Source organism: Phyllostomus hastatus, unplaced genomic scaffold (genome assembly GCF_019186645.2).
Source record: "Phyllostomus hastatus isolate PE091 unplaced genomic scaffold, TTU_PhHast_1.1 phas_contig_86, whole genome shotgun sequence".
Classification (NCBI taxonomy): domain Eukaryota; kingdom Metazoa; phylum Chordata; class Mammalia; order Chiroptera; family Phyllostomidae; genus Phyllostomus; species Phyllostomus hastatus.
In genome coordinates this window covers 67,435,498-67,455,772 of record NW_025333977.1, presented here as the reverse complement: position 1 = coordinate 67,455,772, position 20,275 = coordinate 67,435,498, and the positions used below count along the sequence as shown (strand labels likewise).

The following is a 20,275-nucleotide window of genomic DNA, read 5'->3' as shown; positions in this document are numbered from 1 at the left end:
AATCTGATCTGGCAGTAATCACATACCATTTCACTGCTAGAATTCATTAAAGACAAAGGGGCATTTAGTCAAGGTACATTGTTTGTAAGTTTCAGATTCTAAAAGTGAGTTACTCTGCTTTTAAATGAAGGAGTATCTTAGCTATAACAGAAGTTAATGAATTCATTTGAACACCTAATGCAAACCTGGAGAGGATATAACACATCTGGATCCTAGTAACTTGACAGCTGTTAATCTAATGTAATTAATGAGTGCTTGACTCACCTAGGCTAAAAAATACCTTTAGAACTGCTTATAGAACAAATGGATCAACTATTACAGAGTACAGTTATTTTAACTAAATTTACTCAATAAATATTTACTGACCTATATGCCCATTATCATACCTGGCCTTGAAGAAATCATCTGAATGAAAAATAATCCCTGCTCTTGAGGAGGAGTTCACAATCCCATTAGGGAGGCAGCTATGGTACATGCCTTCAGGATATAGTGGGTATGACTCGAGATGTGAAAGTGCTATGTGAACACTGGGACAGGATAACTGGGTGAACAGTGAACTTTCACAGAGGGAGTGACTTTTGAGCTAGTCTTTAAAGAATGATATATTAACCTCAAGCAGCAAAGAAGTAGGGTGGAACAGGGTGTTAAAAACGGAGAGAACAGCACATGCAGAGGTCCAAGGTTATGAAAGACTTCATGCATATGAGAAATAATGTAAAGTATGATGGTACTTTTTTAAAAAAATTAGGGCATGTGTTTAAATTATATGAAAAATAAACACTGCAACCCAGCTCATGTTATCGCTTGGATTTCCAATCATTATTTGTATTACGATATACCCATCTAGTTAACCAACATTCACAAACATACTTACTTATAATAGTGTTCCCAGAGATTTCTGTATCTTCCTTGGCCTGACATGTCAAACACTGTAAAAGACAAACTAGAAAAAAAACCCACAAAAAGACTCATGACTATATTATAAGCTATTAACTTTGAAGTGTAACTTTCACTTAAACTTTTAAATTGTTTTCAATTAAAAACACCACTCTTGAATATACAATATTCAACTTAGGCCAATTTTCAAGTACAAATGCCATAAAATAAATGTATTGAATAGAAGTAAGATTTTGTAGTGAATAACATTAAAAAAACAAAAACAAAAGATGTTCTTTGCTAGTGAGATTATCAGCATTTGTCTAAAGTCTAAATTCTAAATTTTGAAAAATAATCCAGAGGTAGTGGTACAAATATTTTAACATCAAAGAGTTTCTGAAAAACAGAAAAATTACTTTTTCTTACACTAGGAGGAATGACTAGATCTAGTATTATCATTTTTTACCCACAACTTATTAGTCACAAGTATAATGAAGTGAAAATTACCTGGATGATTTGAATTTCTCTATGCTGAATCCTATTGTTGGAACTATATCTTGAGATTGAGCCTTTTAAGAGAAAAGATAAAACTTAAAAATTAGCAATTATCAGACTTCTGGTCAAGATAGAGGTGGAGCTTCTATCTTGACGAGTCCCCTCCTGGCACAACCACATCAAAATTACAACTAAACTAGAGAACAACAATCACTCAAAACCATCAGAAATTGAGTTGAATGGAAGTCTGACAACCATGGGAGTAAATAAAACACATCCATCCAGACTGGTAGGAGATGTGGAGATGAAGAATGGGCTGGTCCCACACCCATGTATGGTGGATAAACATTCAGGAGGGATATCTTGGGGGCGAGGGGCCCCAGCCCCACACCAGGCCCCTAGGCCCAAGATTCCAGTGTCAGGGAGATAAGCCCCCGTAAGTTGTGGCTGTAAAAACCAGTAGGGTTTGATAGGTGAAAGGAACTACTGGAGTCCCAAGCAGTGCCTCTTAAAGGGCTCACACACAGACTCACTCCCTCTGAGCTCCAGCACTGGGAGAGTAACTTGCAACATACTAGGGGCATATGGGGAGGAACTGAAGTGTTTGGTATCAGGGCAAGGCAGAGGGATAGCTATCACCCAGACAGAAAGGCCAGCAGGAGCCATTTTGCCTTTTCCGAGACCTCCCCACACAAAGCCACAGAGCAGGCAGGAGGGAGCCATATCTGAGACTCCATCAACCAGGCTCACAGGGTTTGCTCCACTCTGGGGAATCCCTGAAGCTCTGCCCCACGCAACTTACGGCCTACCCAAGCTATTAACAATGACTTTTCCATATGAATGGCTGGTTTTGTTCAAGTTTCCTATCTTCCTAAATTCTCTCAAATAAGCACAACCAACCTGAGTGAGCCCCCAGCACCAGTACCTCTAGCTAAGTGGCCCCAGGCCCAGCACTAGCAGCAGCCAAGTTTGGATCCCAGCTCGGCTTCACCTGGGACTTCCAAGACCAGCACAAGTAGCAGCCATATGAAGATTGCTCTGTAGCTCATGCTGGATGGCCCGGGCGGAACACAGGTGGAGGCTGACCTTGGCCCGCACCCCCCAGGAAACCCCAGAGCCTGTGTGGACAGCTACAGACCATGCTGGAGCACTACTACCCTGCCCCAGCACAAATGATCCTCCACGGAAGGTGGAGGCTGATGGTCAGTGGTCACAACCAGTTCTTGCAGCTGACTGGCCTGGGTAAATCCCTCCCATTGACCTGCCCCAGCAATCAAGACTCAACTACAAGAGAAGGGTATACTCAGCCACGTGAAGGGTATACCTTGAGTCCCCAGCTTCAGTGATAGGGGAAGCTGTGCCACTGGACCCTATAGGACACCTACTATATTAGGTCATACTACCAGGACATGAAGTCACAGCAGCTGTATTTAGTACATAGAAACAAACACAGGGAGGCTGCCAAATTGAGGAGACAAAGAAACATGGCTCAAATGAAAGAATAGATCAAAACTCCAGAAAAAAGCCTAAATAAAATGGAGATGAGCAATTTATCAGATGCACAATTAAAAATGCTGGTTATAAGGATGCTGAAGGACCTTAGTGAGTACCTCAATAGCATAAAAAAGATCCAGGCAGAAATGAAGAATTCACTAATTGAAATAAAGAACAATTTATAGAGAATCAGCAGTAGTGTGGATGAAGCTGAGATTCAAACCAATGATATAGAACATCAGGAAACAAAAAACAACCAATCAGAACAAGAAGAAGAAAAATAAATAAAAAAATGAAGATAGTGTAAGGAGCCTCTAGAACAACCTCAAGCATTCTAACATTCACATCATGAGGGTGCCAGAAGAATAAAAAGAGCAAGAAATTACACATCTATTTAACAAAATAATGAAAGAAAGCATCCCTAATTTGATAGGCATGCAAGTGCAGGAAGCTCAGACACTCCCAAACAAGATGGACCCAAGAGGCCCACTTCAAGACACATCATAGTTAAAATGCCAAAGGTTAAAGATAAAGAGAGAATTTTAAAAGCAGCAAGAGAAAAGAAGTTAGTTACCTACAAGCGAGTTCCCATAAGACTGGTCAGCTGATTTCTCAAAGGAAACTTTGCAGGATAGAAGGAACTGACAAGAAATATTCAGTCATGAAAAGCAGGGACCTATAGTCAAGACTGCTTTACCCAGCAAACTTGTCATTTAGAATCAAAGGGCAGAGAAACAGCTTCCCAGACAAGATCAACTAAAGGAGTTCATCATCACCTAACCATTATTATACAAAATGTTAAAGGGACTTATTTAAGAAAAAGAAGATAAAAACTATGAACAATAAAATGGCAATAAACACATACTTATAAACAACTGAATCTAAAAAACAAACTAAGCAAACAAGAACAGAGACAGAATCATGGATATGGAGAGTGTTTTGATGGTTTACAGATGGGAAGGGGGGGGTGGAGGGAATGGATGAAGAAATGAGGGGATTAAGAAATACAAATAGGTAGTACAGAATAGCCATAGGGATGTAAAGTATAGTACAGGAAATGGAATAGCCAAGAAATTATACGAATGACCCATGGACACGAACAAAGGGGTGGGGACTGCTTGAGGGAGTGGGGGATCCTAGGTGAGGGTATAAAGGGGGAAAATCAGGACAACTGTAACAGCAAAATCAATGATACATAATTTAAAAGAAAAAATTGTAATGATCAAAGATGACATTCTTCCTCAGCTTAAAAAAAGCATCCTGATTTTCCAAGTCTAAAATCTGTTACTAAGGAGATAGTAGGATTAGACAAAATAACATTTTTTTTGCGTGGGTAAATTTATAGAAGTTTAAGGTTTACTAATTATGAATTTGTATAACGTATGTATTAATTCACATTTTGTGTGGCTTGCTGCAAGTTAACATGGACTTAAAGTGGTTTTATAAGTCACTCTGAATTCACATGTAGGACTTTCTAATCTTTCAACACATATTTACCGAGCTCATATGTGCTATGGGGACTGTCCTCTTGCTGGCATAGTGAATCTACACAGTCCCTGTCCCATGGGTTTATAATTTAGAGGAGGTAAACAACAACAAAGAACTACTAAGTTATAAACAATAACACAATTTGGGGCAGTGATAAGTGTAATGAAAGGTAATTGAGGGTTGTGGGGTAATGGGGCAGAGTGTTGTTATAAGGCATGGAAAAAGGGTGCTCAGGTACTTCTCTGAAAAGCTTCTCTGAAGAGGTGACATCTGACCAAGGAGTAAATATGAAGAAGAGGAAAAGCTAAAACAAGATCTTGGCAAAAGACATTCCAGTGCAATAACCCTAAGACAGGAAGAAACTTACCCCTAGGGAAAAGAAGAAGGCCTGCATGTCCCAAGTGTATTGCCTGATGGATGGAGACACATGTGACTAAGTAAGGGATGAAGGGCCTCGAAGGCCACGGTGGGGAATTCTTCGTGAAGAAACTGCAAGTGGGTAAGAGTACAGCAGGAGACTTGCTGACAAGTCCCACAGGCTAGTAACATGCCTTACACTGATGACTTAACAAGGTGTCTCCTAACATTTCCGCCATCAAAACTGTTCCTCCTTTTGAATAAAACTCATCCACTTTCTGATCAAGATGCTTAGGAGTTACTCTTGACTCCTTCCCATTTTATATTCTCCGTATAACCATTCTCTGAGCTTTACTGGTTTCATCTTACTAATACGTCAGGCCTTATCATTTCTTGCTTTGAATTACAACAGCCTCCTAATTTCTAATATGCTACCTTAGAGAAGTTACTTAATTTCTCTAAGCCTTAGTTTTCTCTAATTTAAAACATATTATGATCCTTAACTCATAAAGTTATATGAAAATTAAATGAGTTAATGGATGCAAATTACTCAACACAGTGTCTGGCCCATAGTAAACACTCAATGAATGTTTGCTATTATAACTACTCTCACTGATGTTATTCTTGTCCACAATTTTCCCCATACTCCCACAAGTACAACTTTGAAAAATCCCCCTTCAGTTCATCTTGTTGTTTTTATGTGAAAACAGGAGGAGTAGAGGGGAAGTTGCTGCCTCACATCATTATGTGCACTTTGTTAGTCTATTTCTGGAAATTTAAAATTACAATGGAAAGACAGAGGCTGAAAAGTCACTGGAGCCTGGACACTTTAATGTTAACATGCTAGCGAAAAAGCATGCTCCGAGCATGCCTTGGTTTTGACTTTCAGAAGTTTGTTTATTCAGCTTTTTCTTCCATCTTTCAAGTGCCCAGTGTTCTTCCAAAAATAGCTTTCTTTTTCTTGATGTTAGAATTTATTTCCTGCTACTCAGATTCCTGCTATATACCTTAGGGCTCATTGCACAAGAAACTTTGGAATAAAGAGTCTCCTAATTTCTAAAATACCCTACTGCTTTGATTTTAAAGTTTTTTCATGTTCCAGTCTTGTGATAAAATAAATCATCAGCTTTTATTAGGAAAAACATACCAAAAGTAAAAAAGTAAGGAAGTTAAAGATTTAAGAAATCTCTGAAAATAGTAGCCTTGACTTCATGGAATTGTAAAACATTCATATAGCCTCTCCTAAATTGTTCAGCTTTTTCACAAACTCGTTTCCAGAGAAGCTCCCTTTAACTTGCTGTTTTACCTAATAGGGATAAAATTACTTAACTTCCTTTTTTTCCCTCTCACTTATCAAGTTCTAATGGAAGACAATGAGAAAGAAGAGACTCTACAAATGAAGCAGAACAGAACAAGATATGTCAGCTGGTGTTTCCACATTCAACTAGGATTCATCCTCCTCTAAAGAATTTCAAAAAATTGTCTCCAACATTACTCTTCCTCTGATCCATCCAGAACAAATGCATTTTGGTTGTTCTCTAAATTGGAAAGGGAATGGTGCAAAGTAAACAAAGAGTACATATATTACTATTACCTAAGTGGGATAGACCACTTAGGGTTGAGACAGCCCAGGGATAGATCAACATCAACAAGAAAAGAAGGAGATTTCTGAGAGAGACCCTATTTGGTTAGCTTCATTAAGTCTTAGTAAAAATGATATGTTTGGTGCCTGCCCAAAAATGAAAATAGAAAAAAATCAGCCATCAGTCAATTTGTCTGAAAATATATTTTAAGTACCAAGCAATATTCTATGTATTTGGGATTCAGTGTTGAACAATATAAGATCCATGCTCTTATAAAATTTAAATTTATAAAGGAAAATTTAATACACAAATTACCAACCAAATATGCAAGATAATTTAACATTATTTTAAATGCTGAGAATATAAAACTGTATGAAAGCATTTATGTTGAGAAATGGCAGAAAAAATGAGAATTTTAAAAGAAAGGTGTTTATAGGGTCCATCTCTAAGAAAAAGCTAACATCAGATTCTTGAGAAGAGTGATCAGGATAAAATGTGCCCCTTGTCTCCCTATTCATCGGCTTAGAAAACATCAGCAACCTCAATTTATAAACAATAAATAAACATTAGGACAGCTTAATATTAAAAACAGGTGTGGGTCCAGAAGTATTTAGTTATCTAGAAATTGATTTTATCCATAAAAAATATATGGGACTACTTTACTATAAAATGAGATCTGCATTTTTTTTTCAGAACATTTCTGATATAGCAGTGTAGATTTCTACAGTTCACTTAATTTATTAAAAATAATGTCTCTAGGTCCATTTCTCTGTCTGGAAGGATGTTGGTGTTGAGGAGAATACAACTACCATGTCTTGCAGTGCTCTGACAAAGCCCTCAGATGCGTGGCCTCCTGGCCAAGTGTCTGCGATATCATCTTGTGGGAGCCATCCCTGTATCCCTGGGGGTTGCAGCTCCCTAATAAGTTTGGTGTGGCTGAAAAAAGGAAGAAGGCATATGCAGATTTCTACAGAAATTATGATTCCAGGAAAGATTTTGAAGATTTGAGGAAGGCTGGTATCTGTCAGAGTGCAAAGTGATCTTGGAATGTGAAGAATTTCTCTGGGGTGAATTCCGTGGAAGGCTGTCACTGACCTGTATTCCTGAACTATGAAACATGAATATTTGCGCTAAGGAAAAGTTTCTCTTGATATATATAAATAAACAATTAAATTAAAAAAATGTTTCCAACACTAAACTCACAGAGGTTCTTTGGTTCAAAGGTAGGGAGGAAGCAGGTGTTGTATCTGTACCTGTGTGACAGAGGTTTTGAGGTTTTTAAGAAGTCCATTTCAAGTGGCCTCTTGGCTGTTGTCACCAGGATTTTTTTTTTTAAAAGCAAAGCAACTAATACTCTGGTTTCTCTTCAGATCGTATAAATCTTTCACCTTTTACAAAGCAAAGCAACTTAGTCTGCTCTCAGGACTAGAGGTCAACTGTTGTGAGGAGAAGGGCAGTTGCTAGTTCCATAATTCACCAGAGATAACAGAGACACAAAGATATTGTAAAGCAATAGAAGATTAATTAAAAAGCCTTAGTTATTTGTGGTGTACCCAGATTTTCCTGTGGGCTCCCCCTAAACTGGTGTATGAGGTAGTGTCAATGGTTCTGCAAGACCAGACCGAAATGGGAATATCGGAATCTTTCAAGATGACAAACTGAACACATGCTACTTTTTCCTTGTTTGCCCCAAAGCTCTAGAAACGACAGAAGAAATTACAAAAGAAAATTCATAACTAAGTTAAAAAAGAGCAAGTGTTTTCAAAGTACCAAACACTGTTTACAGAGAAAGCTATTCCCATCCATATCAAAGATAATTCTTATGGTAATATGTCTTGCGATAGAAATCACTACACTGTTGGGGATGATAGAGTAAGAGACTGTAATTTCTATTTTGTTCTTTGAAAGTTATTTCTCCCAATTTGATATAGTAGGCATGGAGGGTGGGGGGAGTTGGTCCAATTGAGGGCTATTAACTGTGACTCTGGTTTCAATCATTTTGTATTTATTTGAGACTATTTTTACCCAAAAAATTTTCTTTTGAGGCCAGTTGGTATGGTTCTGCTTTTTTACCATATATCCATTGTTTTATAAACTCAATTCTGGACTCCACCCAATGAGATAGGATGCTGTATCTTTGACTTATGTACTGATAAAGAAATTTCTTATAATCACCTAGGTCAGGAGACAGATGTGTGTGTGTGTGTGTGTGTGTGTGTGTGTGTGTGTGTGTGTGTGTGTAAACACCCAGATTCTTCCCTAATAAGGAAAAGAACAGGTTAAAAAGTGGAGACAATATCTGAATCTGTTTTTCCTTGTTTCCATATAAAGATAGCACCATTAGAATGACAGTCCTAGTTTCTCTCTATCTCCTTTCCCAATTTATTCCTTTCCATGGGGGAAAATAAATGACTTTTCTGCTTAGTTTGTGCAATAGAACTGAACCTCCTTGGTTCTGCCTGTCCGTCTCTCCTTTGAGAGCTACGTACTTATTGCAAGCATGCATTCTCATCAGTTCTTAGCTATGCGTAAACCTAGAAGAGCTGGATTTTCTAAGGAGGAAACCTTGACATTTCGACTAAAGAGAATGTTGGCAAGTTCTCTGGCCAGACCTAAACTTTGCCCTCCAGAATAAACCTTTTCAATAAAGTTGACATATTTGATCTCTGGCTGACTTCAGCATGTATCTATCAACTGATTCCCAACTCAGCTGGGAGCCCTCTTAAAACACCTATATTACCTCCCCAAACCATTTTCAGCTTCTTATCCCGGATACTTCAAACTAATTTCCACTTTCAAATACACCAGTAGTTAGTTGTTTTTAAATGGCAAACATCTCTGTAGAAGAAAAGAAATAATGGCATTTTCTCAATTCAGAAGCAATTTCCAACTAAATAAAAGTAAAACTGAAGCTGTTGCAAAAGAAAATGTTGCAGTAACTCATTCCACCCAACCCGAAGCTCTGTTTGGAGGCCCGGAAGTTCACCTTTAATCACCATATTTAGAAGCAACATTTCCCACTCTCTACTCATTCAGTCAGTGTGTGTACCAGCTCCTTATGTTTGCCCTATCTGTGCAGTCCATATTACCTTTTTACTCAACATTTTTCATTAACTGATTAATGGTTTTTACCTAAATAAATGTATTTACAACTGTGAATATTAGTCATCTACTCAATATTCATTTTCTCCTGCTTCCATATTACAGGACCCTTATTATTTCTGAAAGGAGTAATGTGCCCTGCTTCGAAGATCCAACCTTATTTACAGATAGGGGTAGCCAATGAGATATAAGTAAGAGTTATTAGCTGGAGGTTCTGGGGAAGCTCTTCAGAGAAGGCTTATTTAGGAAGAAGGCCTATTGCTTTGTCCTGTTCTTTAATCCTCCCTGTGACTTAGAATATGGATATGACAGTTAACCAAAGGGACCACATGGAGATCTTGAGGATGGAAACCAGGCACTGAAAATAGCAGACCAGAAAAATGGAAGATATCTCAAGCTCTTGTGACCACGTAGCTACCACATCTGCCTGGGAATATGAAGCTTCTGTTTTGTTTAGTCCACTGTTATCTGGGTTTTCTTTATATGTAGCAGAACCTAGCTTTAACTTAATGTGTCATATGTTGAATGCACTAGCTTTAAATACTGTATTTTTCAGTTATTAAAAAATTACATTTTAAGTCACTTATTACTAAATGACTTAAAGATCATCTTGCTTACTACTGATATACCACAATCTTGGGGAACTGTCTAATTATCCATGGGACCTATAAAAATAATTCACCTTTCCCTTTGTTTTGTTCCTCTTGTAAAGAGAGAGCCAAAAGAAGGCAAAGTGACCTGAAAGTAAACTTGGCAAATTTGTGAAGATCTTTTGAGAAAAAAAGACATTTGGAAAATATTTCAGTTTAAATAATCAAGACTTACCTACATATCTGCATAAAATATACTGCAAATTATGGCTGACTGATACTTATTACTTTAAGCTACTGCAATGTTAATAGGATTTCATAAAGTGAAGTTATTTGTAATAGCAAACAAAACAAATTTGCATATTAACTTTCTCTAGCAGAAAATACATAAAGCATCTAACAAAGATACTTACGTTTGAAGGTTTAAGTTTGTTAATGATTGTTGTTTTGCCACTATTATCCAGCCCAAGGCACAAAACATGAACCTCCTTCTTCTTCAGGCCAAGCAACCCTGAAAGTCTGTCTAGTAATCCCATAATGTGATTCAAATATTTACAAACTAGCTGCAAGTCAGGAAAAAAAAGTATATTACTCACAGGCAATTTAAGTTTGAAAAATATGAGCATGTATATAAAGAATTTAATAATATAAAGACACAATGATGTGAAAACCATGTCAATGTAGCTTTGCATTTAGTAAACAAGAGTATAAGCTGATTACCAGAAAGGAGCCTTAGCTGAAATGCAGATTGGCAGTTTATAACCAATGGCAACACAGAATAATGCCCTTGAAATGACTGTATATTTCTCACTGCAATTTTATAATATTTAGAAGAAAATGTGGTATCTACCATCTCTGATACATGAAAATATCTGCAGCCTTTTCTATAAATCTGGAACAATGTACAGGCAACGGGGTTCATGTGGAGCCTAAGGCTGAAGCTGAGAAAGTAGAAGACAGACCAGAAAAACAGATTCTGGCTACACCATCTGAGCCACAGGCTAAATCTTTTCCTGAAGCCAGACTTATTGTTGTATTTTGCAAGAATATGAAGTAATAAATATTAAATTCACTGTTTTTGTTTGCTTGATTATGTCCAGTATAGGCTGCATCAGTAGAAACAGAATTCTAATATATTTAATTTTCCCTTAGTTCTTACATATATTTATGTTAAGTCACTACAAATTCATTTAGAAAGAAGTTTATGTGTAATATAATACATATGTATGTGTAAACAATTTTATCAAAATAAAATTTTTAAAACCATAATTTATCTGAAATAACTGTTAAGTATTATCTTAAAAGAACTTTAATTAGTATACCTGTAAAGAATAAGAAAGTAAATACTGATATTAGATTTTAATCTAGTTTTCTTAAATATTGTTAAAGTTTGTTTAACTCTTCCCTGAAGTGGTCATTTGTTTATCCATTCTTTCTTTAGGAAAAAAAAATTCTTCCAATGCAAACTGAAAAATAAAAAACCTTATTAGAAATTCAAACAGAAGTATTTTAAAGTCAAATAAAATGGCTGATGACATTTTGCTCACTATGTGATAACCTGTTCATATCCTTCTAAGGTACTGTCAAATTTAGCTGTCAGGTTTCCAAATGAAACTTCACAAAGGTGTATCCTTTGGGTCTATCACTTACCAAAACATTATTACGTGGTGGGAGAAGAAAGCCCCCAACTGCTAAAGGGACTGCTACAGCAGTAACTCCAACACACCCATGTTCCAAATATTTCCTATTACTCTTTGGACTGTCATTTTCAAAGTTCTCTAAATATTAACCTAATTTATTTGATTTATTCTCACTTCTATCTAAGATTCCAGAAGCCTATCATCTTACAGCTCCTTCACTATTTTTTAATCCCACACCATCTCAGACAAGGCCATACTTTGAAGGATGTGAGGCTGCAGCAACTTAAATGATAAAAGGCTTCCAAGACAACTGCATTTGAAACGAGGCTGCATCATCAGCTTTGCTTAGGACCCTTGGGAGATCATTACGGATAGAAGTTTCAAAACTGAATTCTAATAATGTGCAGGGAAGAAAAAGTGACCCATCTAAGCATGGGGCCTTATCACAGAGCCACAGTTGCTTTACCCAAGGAATGGGGCTCATGTCAGGTTCTCCATTTGTCCCACTTGAATCGATTTTTCTCCTTGTGATGGAGATTTAAATTTCATTCAGTTCATTCCTTTATATCTCAGCTTAAGGATAAGCATTTGTAGAGTCTACTTTATGAGCTAGCCTTCTGATATCATAAAAACAATTCACAGAGACAATTTTAATTCAAAGTAAATTTACTACAACTCACTGTTGTTTATTGTACTAAATATACTGATGTAAAGACATAGTTTTCCATTTTCCATACAATTTTGAATAGATTAAAAAAAAACATGACCACTCCTCACTTCATTCCCCTCAGGACATTTACTATAAAGCATCGATTGTCAAAAGCTTGATATTGAATATTCATTTTTCAAAGAAACTTGGATTGTGATTTTTCCATCTCTTTTTCATGGATTATCAAACACCCAGGGCTTGTGATATTCAATTTAAAAGAACAGTTAGTTGTTCTAAGAGATGTAGTTACATTTATTGAACTTGCTTTATAAACAACTATCATATGCTTCTATTTCTCAGTAAATATACATTTCCATAAATTTACTTTGCTTGCATAAAAGAAGGAAAAAAGATATGTCAAGCCACTCAACATTTATTTATCATGCCATAAGTGCATAGCGGGAGATACAATTAAAGTTCTTTTTTTTTGCAGCTCCCTCCTCCTTCAGCCATCATTCTCAACCCTGGCACACAGTGGAATAACTACTGGATCAGTATATCTGAAGACGGGAGCAGGGCATCTGTATTTTAAAAAGCTACACAGTGTTTCTGATATACAGTTACTATTGAGAACTAATGGCTTTCAGAATAAAATTCCAAGCTTTCATATACAGCTTTTAAGGTTGTTCACAATTTGGCTCCTATCTACCTTTCCAGTTTTGCATCTTATTGTTTTCCTCTCTCTGCACACCAGTTAATCAAATTCTCTTAGCTGTTAGACAAGACACTGCTTTGTAAAAGATTACTTGTTGTCAGCAAAGTCCTGAAGAATTAGGATTTTATCCACAGCTAAGAACGTGGAAGATAAGCTGCAGAGATAGTGGTCTGGGAAAGAAAATATCAGGAGTTGTACTCTGTAAACTTTAAAAATGTGTCTAGAGTGAATTATAGCACATTCTAACTACCCCAAGTAAACATTTTTACTCGACTATCAGTTTCTGATTATGAAATTTCAATTACACTTCCCACACACCAAATAAAAACGCCAAAATTGTGTAGTGTTAAAAGCAGATTTGCCCAACCGGTTTAATGAGTTTTCTGGGATCCCTAGTAGTCACTGCATGAATCTCCTTTTCGAACGGTCACAAATTAAAGTGATTACACATAGCGAAAAACATGGGAAAGAGCAACCCTAAAACTGACCGGGTCAGGAGAGGGGGCGTGGGGAAGGTGAGGGGGCCCCGCGGGCTGCAAAAATTGTAGGTGGGGAACTACCTGGTTTTTGAAGTTAGTTCTGCGGGCCCAGGAGCTGGTGATGGGCAGGAATGGACACACTCGCTGGTAACCGTCTCTTAGCTTTTTCTCTCTATCCCCCCAGAGAAAGGATGCCTGGTCCTGACCAAAGCCTCCGCCTCGACAAGTTGGGCGAACCGTAGTAGCCCGTCTCAGCCCACGCGTCAGTCAAAGGGCAAGCGACTAGGCGTGTGGCGTTCCCTTGGCAACCGAAGGTTCTTCCGGTCCCGAAGCCACCCTTCCTCCGAGGTCACAGCGAGTTAGCCGCAGTCTTCTCGCTTCCCGGACCTTAGCGCTCCCGAAAATGTCACGTGAAGGAGTATTAAAGAGGGTGGTGCAGGGGCTTGGTGGACTGCGGCCTTCCCCATAGATGTTCTGTCCCGGTAGAGGATGATGGGAGTTGTAGGCGGGCGCACAGACTGCTGGGAAGCGTTCGGCCGGCGGGCCGGTTATAGGGCGTTTCCCTTTCTAGTCTGGCCGGCCAGCTCGGGATAAAGGCTTCCTGGGAGGGATTTGAGGGTGGTGACCGGAACCTGGAGGAATCTGTGCGTTGTTCCCCGACAGGGGCGCAGCGTGGTGGCAACCAAGGCAGGACACGGTGGTGCTCACGGGCAAGTTGTGTGCCACAGTAGCCTCGCCGCCCAGCACACCGACCCTAAGCCTCAGACCCTAGAGTACCGGCCAAGTAAAGCTGTTAATGTGGGTGGGGAGAGGAAATCAGCTCAAAGGCGTTAAGCAAAAGAAGCGTGGGTATGCCTGTATCCTGGCTTCCCAGCTCTGTGTGTGGTCTGCAGAGATTCCACCAGGCATAATCTCCTGTGAGGGGATTACAGTCCCCTGAGTCAACCTAGCAGGTGGTCAGTAAGAAATTAATAGTCTCTTGAAACTGGGATTTATAGCAGCACGTGATCCTATAATTGGAAATATTTTGACATATACGTTTTTTCACATTTTTGTTACTGCGCTTTCCAACTTTGAGGCTGCAGGTGCAATAGTTTTAAAGACGTAGGATTCTTTTTGTCAACCTTTCAAACTTCCTAGACTCACCCTCACATCCCGAATGAATGGTGTTCCTGACTTAGGTGTTCTTCAGTTTTCATTTCTTCTTTTCCTTGTTACTATGTGTATGGGATTTATCTCCTCTCCAATTACATAGTATTATGTTTACTACCCTACCTGGTTTTGGGCCTGGTAATTAATTTGGCCTATTAAATGGAGGGTGAAAAAAGAAACTAGAAGGAGTTTTACAAAAGTAATGATGGGATGTTTCCAGATCTTGGTCCATCAATAGATGAGTGAATAAAAATGCTGTGGTACATTTACACAATGGAATACTAATATGTGGTTTAAAAAAAAAAGGAAATCTTATCTTTTGCAACAGTGTAGATGGACCTGGAGGTTATTAAGCTAGTTGAAATAAGCCAGTCAGAGGAAGATAAATACCTTATGATCTCACTTATATGTGGAATCTGATGGACAAAATAAACTGATGAACAAAATAGAAACAGAATCATGGAGTCATAGAACAGACTGACAGCTGTCAGAGGGGAGGAAGAACTGGGTGAAGGAAGGTGAAGGCAGTAGCCAAGGAACATAACATGCATAACCCATGGACACAGACAACAGTGCAGTGATGGCCAGAGGGAAGGAGTGGGGTGGGAGCTGTGTGAAGGCTGGCAAATGGAGGGGAAGGGGACATCTGTAATAGCAGCAACAATAAAAGTAATGGAAAAGAGTAATGATGGGGGAGGGGTGAATTGTACATATATGAATATGGGACGCTCTATCTTTTGTTACTTTTCCAAATTTTCAAATGTGGTTAGTTTTACAATTAAATGTGGTTCTGGGCTGCTGACTCTGTTAATAAGGCAAAAACTAACAAAAAACAAGACCCTTATATAGTTACATATTTAAAAGAACTGAATTATAAATATCCTTGTAGTAATTGAGTGTGCAAATATATATTTTCTTTCTTACCCTGTGACCTTAGGCCAATTAACACTCTATCATGCTTTAGTTTCCTCACCTTCAAAAAGACACTATTTGTTGTATCTGGTGGTTTTGAGGAAAAAAATAGATAACAGAAGTATATATGTTAGGCACGCAGATGTTCAATATATAATTCCCTGTCTTCCTTTGTTCTGAAATTTTTACTGTATGGATAGGATTTTTTAATGTTTTGGCTCTTTAACTTGTGACTCTGTGTTTTTGGGCATTATGGCTCACTTTGATAAGAGATGGAAGCTAATTTGTTTATTGCCGTAATTTGACATTTTTTCCCTTTAGAAATAAGTAGAAATCTTATGTTTTAGAGAAGTTTAGTGGACAGACTTAATTTTTTTTGTTTGAGGTTGATATAGTCTGCTCCTAGGTTGAGATCTATTTTTGGTTAGTACAAAACATTTGATGAAAACTGGAAATGTAATGGGGAGATTGGATATCTAACTTTTCAGTAAATTTATGCAGATATGTAATTATTTTACCAAAGAAATTAGGTAAGTAAAAAAATGTATAGTTATGTTATGGCTTATAATTATTAGAGATAAAATAGCCACAATCTACTCAATAATCTAGAAAATGCCAGTTTCAAAAATATCAACCTTAAAAAAAGTAAATATTTCACATGTTGAATCTGTTATTTTGGTGCTTTGCCAACTGAAACAACTCTCAAGAGTATACTCAAAGCTCAGTATAAAAATTGTTTCAACTTGATTTAAGAAGTTAGTTTGGCTCTCTTCATTTTATTATGAGATTAAGCAGTTTTAAAAATGGTATGCGATTTTCTGAAGGCTATTTAAGATGCTTGTATAAGGGAAGAAAGTTTCAGGTACTTTGTTACTAGTTTAAATCTCATACTGCCTTTTGGAACTGTAGTAGAAGAATTATAAAAGAGGTAAGGGTAAGAAATGATGAATATGGCACTATTCTGATTAATTCATGATAATTTTAATGTATTTCCTTATCAGAAACTTTCAAAGTAATATAGAAAATCCCTGACTTGTAATTTATTGGAAGTTTTAGAATGAATATTGATGGTGTAAAGCTGTTCGAACAGTTACACATCATGTTGACCTTTTGGTCATCTGCAGTTTGTATACAGTGGAGTCTCTCCACTGGACAATTCACAGGAATCTCACAAAACATTTTGCCCATATATATGGGCAAAATACTACAAAACTGTGTACCAATTGGTTATATTGATTTATGTCAGTTTGTCTTGATCTTACTGATATTATTATGAAAAATTATATCTATGATTTTATATCCAGAATTACTAATGTACTAAAGAGCAACTAGATTTTATAGATATTTAAAAAATAAATTATGTTAAGTATGCATCAGTACAATATAAAAAAGTCACAAATTCAACCACCAAAACTGTAACTTTTATTTGCTAATAGATATTTTAATAAACAGGCTTACTCCATCTGTAAGACCCTGATAATGCCTCTTAGGAAATCATAGAAAAATAAAATACAATAATTAGTAATTTGTACTTTGTACAAAAATCTCACTATGTTGCTCAGCAGGTAGTTTTGCTAAACACCATATTCTTTCAGCAAATAGATGACATATGTAATGCAATACACCACAATCCCTCATTGAGAGCTGAGCATTCTTTAACACTATTAACTTGTAGGCATGCCAGCACATGAACATTTACATGGAACATTATAATATTAGAGTAAATTTTTAAAAGATGAGAACAATACCACCTTCAAGTAACTAATGACTACTTTACTATAGTAGTAAAGTAAATAATAGGTAGGACTGCAGTTTTATTTTTAACACCCCTGTACTGTGTTTATCTCTCTACCATAGTGTGATACAACAGAACAGAGAATATAGGCTGTGTCAGGAACCTGAGTGGAAGGCATAAGTAGAAGTTCTAAATAGTGATGTGATGCCAAATAGAAAGAAATACAGTGCTGCACTTCTTTATTCTCACAAACAGATCTTTCCCCCACTTTGCAAGAGTAGATGGGTACAGTGCTAGGTTCATAATTAGTGATAAATAACTTTGACGTGTTACAAAGAGATTTCAAAAATCATTCATAGTTATAGGAAGGAAAAAAATGTTTTCAGCTATAGTTTTTATTCATCAAATATTGTTCTATGAGGAATTAAATGTCAATTTAGATGTTATCTAGGTATTTTGTATAAAGATACTATTTAGTATTAATAAACTTTTTAGGATTTATACTGTAATGACTTTCTTACAACTATTTTGAATGCACTGCAATTGGTGACATATACCATTTAATATTTGAAATGGCCATTTAAATATTAAATGTTTAATCAAATACATATTTATATGTACATGTATATCATTATATTTTTGGCTATGCTAAATTAGCAAAAAAATGGAGAGCAATCTTATTCCATTATTCACAATATGATTTTACAATAAATCCAAAGAATAAATATGCACCTATAAATTCCAACACATTGACTTACATACAGCCTGTCCAGAAATAAAGCTCCATGCACAATGAAAAGATCACACTTCACTCCTACAGATAGGGAGAGTACAGTAATGGAACAACCACATTGCCCATTTGTTTTTTCCTAAATGACAGATGGTATTGATGTCTTTCATGTCATGTGAAAACAAACAAGAAAGTATTGTTTTCATAAACTATTAGAACCTGATTATCTTTAAAAAAATCAGATGGGGGCTCAAACCCTCCAAAATAGTATTTTAAGAAACTGACAGCTTGAGTATACAATACAAATCTTTCAGGATTAAAGTAATTTTAATTTTCATAGGCTTTGAATTAGAACAGAATAGCTACAAAATATTTCTGCCTTTTACTCTGAAATAGGCAAAAACAAATAACAAAACATGAGAAGGATCTATGGCATTGAGACGTCTTCACTTCATCTTGACATGGAAAAGAAGACTGTTATCAGCGTCCTTGGAAAACACAGAACTCAGTTTCAGATCTTCCAAACAAGATGTCTCAAAAATAGTAAAAATGGCTGTAAAATATTTTATACAATAGGCCTTTTTTTGCTATGATGTATAACATACAAATATTAATTGACTGTATGGTAATACACATGTATATATGCATGTGCATATATATACATACATATGCATACAAATATATTTACTTTCCCCCTTTCCAAATACACCTATCTCTTCTAATACATACTCTCTTCCTGTCCTAGTATTGACTTTTATCTCCTCTTGGTAAAATAAAACTACTCACATAGTAATAGCCTTACTTTTCTACCACAAATGTATCAAACTGTATACATATTACACCACTTTGCTCCCATTGCAAGTCTATGCATCTAATGTCAAAAACTAAACTAACCTCCCTACTTAGGCTATGAATTCTAACCCTTCTTCCTCTCAAGGCTTTTTCTATAATTATAGTCTCTCTACCAGATCATTCTTATTAATATATAAATATACTGTAGGGTCTTTTTTCTAAAAACACACACATGAAACCAAAACCTTTGTTGACCCCGTGTATCTCTCCAACTACTGCCCTATTTTTCCTGCTTCCTCTATGATAAAACTTTTTGAAAGAGTTGTTTATGACACTGATTCCACCTTTCTGAAAATGTCTTCTTGATTACGTCAACCAGGCTTTGACTACGCTACTTCATAGAGATTGCCTTTTTCAAGGTCTTAAATAACTTCCATGTTGCCAAATGCAATGGCCATTTCTTTATTCTAATCTTGACTTCTTAAAAGCACTAACTTCAGATGACCGATCACATTTGTTTTTTCTCTATCTTACCTTACACTTCTCAGTGTCCTCTCTTGGTTTCTAATTCTCTGCCTAACTTATAAACATTGGAATGCCCTAGAATTTAATCGAGGCTTACTTCTCTATCTGACAGCCTTTTGCTTGGTGATTTCAAAATTTTACATACTGTGTATATACTGATGATGTCCAAATATTGATGCTAACCCTGATTGGTCTTGAAACTCTCCTGTACAACTGTCTACTTGATATCTCCATTTGAATATTTGACAGCCATCTTAGGCTTTATGTGGGTGAAACTAAACTCTTGATTTTTTCCTCCAAACCTGCTTTCCTGCACCAGAATTGACTCAGTTTCTTATTCTTCAAATATAGAACTTATCTTTGACTTTTCTCTCTTTATCCCTTATACCCAGCCCATTATTAGCAAGCCCTGTTTACAAACATACCCCCAATCCATCCATTTCTCTCCATGTTCTCTACTTGTACTTTAACAAAAGTCACTGTTTTCTCTTCTGGGGTATTAAACTATTGCAGTAGCCTCTAAATGTTCTTTGACCCTATGTAAGTTTTGCCTTTGTCAGCTCATTTTATGTGTACCAAGTACACTCTTCTCAAACACTCCAAACTCCCACACATTAAACTATTCCCTCTGCTTGGAATGCTCATCCTACGGATTTCCTCATGACTGGTTTCTTTTCAGACAGTAGTTTTAATGTCACATCATCAAAGATTTCCCTTGACACTTAACATAAAGAAGTCATCATCCTGCTATGTAACATTAACTTAATCATCAGCATAATACATATCACTATTTCTTTATTGTGTGTCTTCACCACTAGGAGATCATTCCATGAAACAAGGGCTTTTGCTGGTCTTGGTTGCCCTGTATTGTCTGTTAGTGTTTAGAACAGGACACTGATACATGATAGTGGTCAATAAATAGTATTTAATGAATGAATGGACTTACAGATAAATATATCTC

The 20,275-nt window shown here is 36.7% G+C and overlaps 1 protein-coding gene across 2 annotated transcripts in view; it reads right to left on the bottom strand.

The window, feature by feature from the left end:
• The window catches only part of ARL6 (ADP ribosylation factor like GTPase 6), a 51,731-nt gene extending 37,797 nt beyond the window's left edge, over positions 1 to 13,934 (bottom strand). For both annotated transcript variants that reach the window (XM_045851748.1, XM_045851749.1), the window contains exons 1-4: positions 13,550 to 13,934; positions 10,399 to 10,548; positions 1,384 to 1,445; positions 875 to 943 (exon numbers count right to left, since the gene is read on the bottom strand). In XM_045851748.1, the coding sequence (XP_045707704.1) occupies positions 875 to 943; positions 1,384 to 1,445; positions 10,399 to 10,521 (254 nt within the window). In that variant the 5' untranslated portion in view covers positions 10,522 to 10,548; positions 13,550 to 13,934. The remainder of the gene's footprint in view (positions 1 to 874; positions 944 to 1,383; positions 1,446 to 10,398; positions 10,549 to 13,549) is intronic.
• Between the last annotated feature and the right edge of the window lie 6,341 nt (positions 13,935 to 20,275).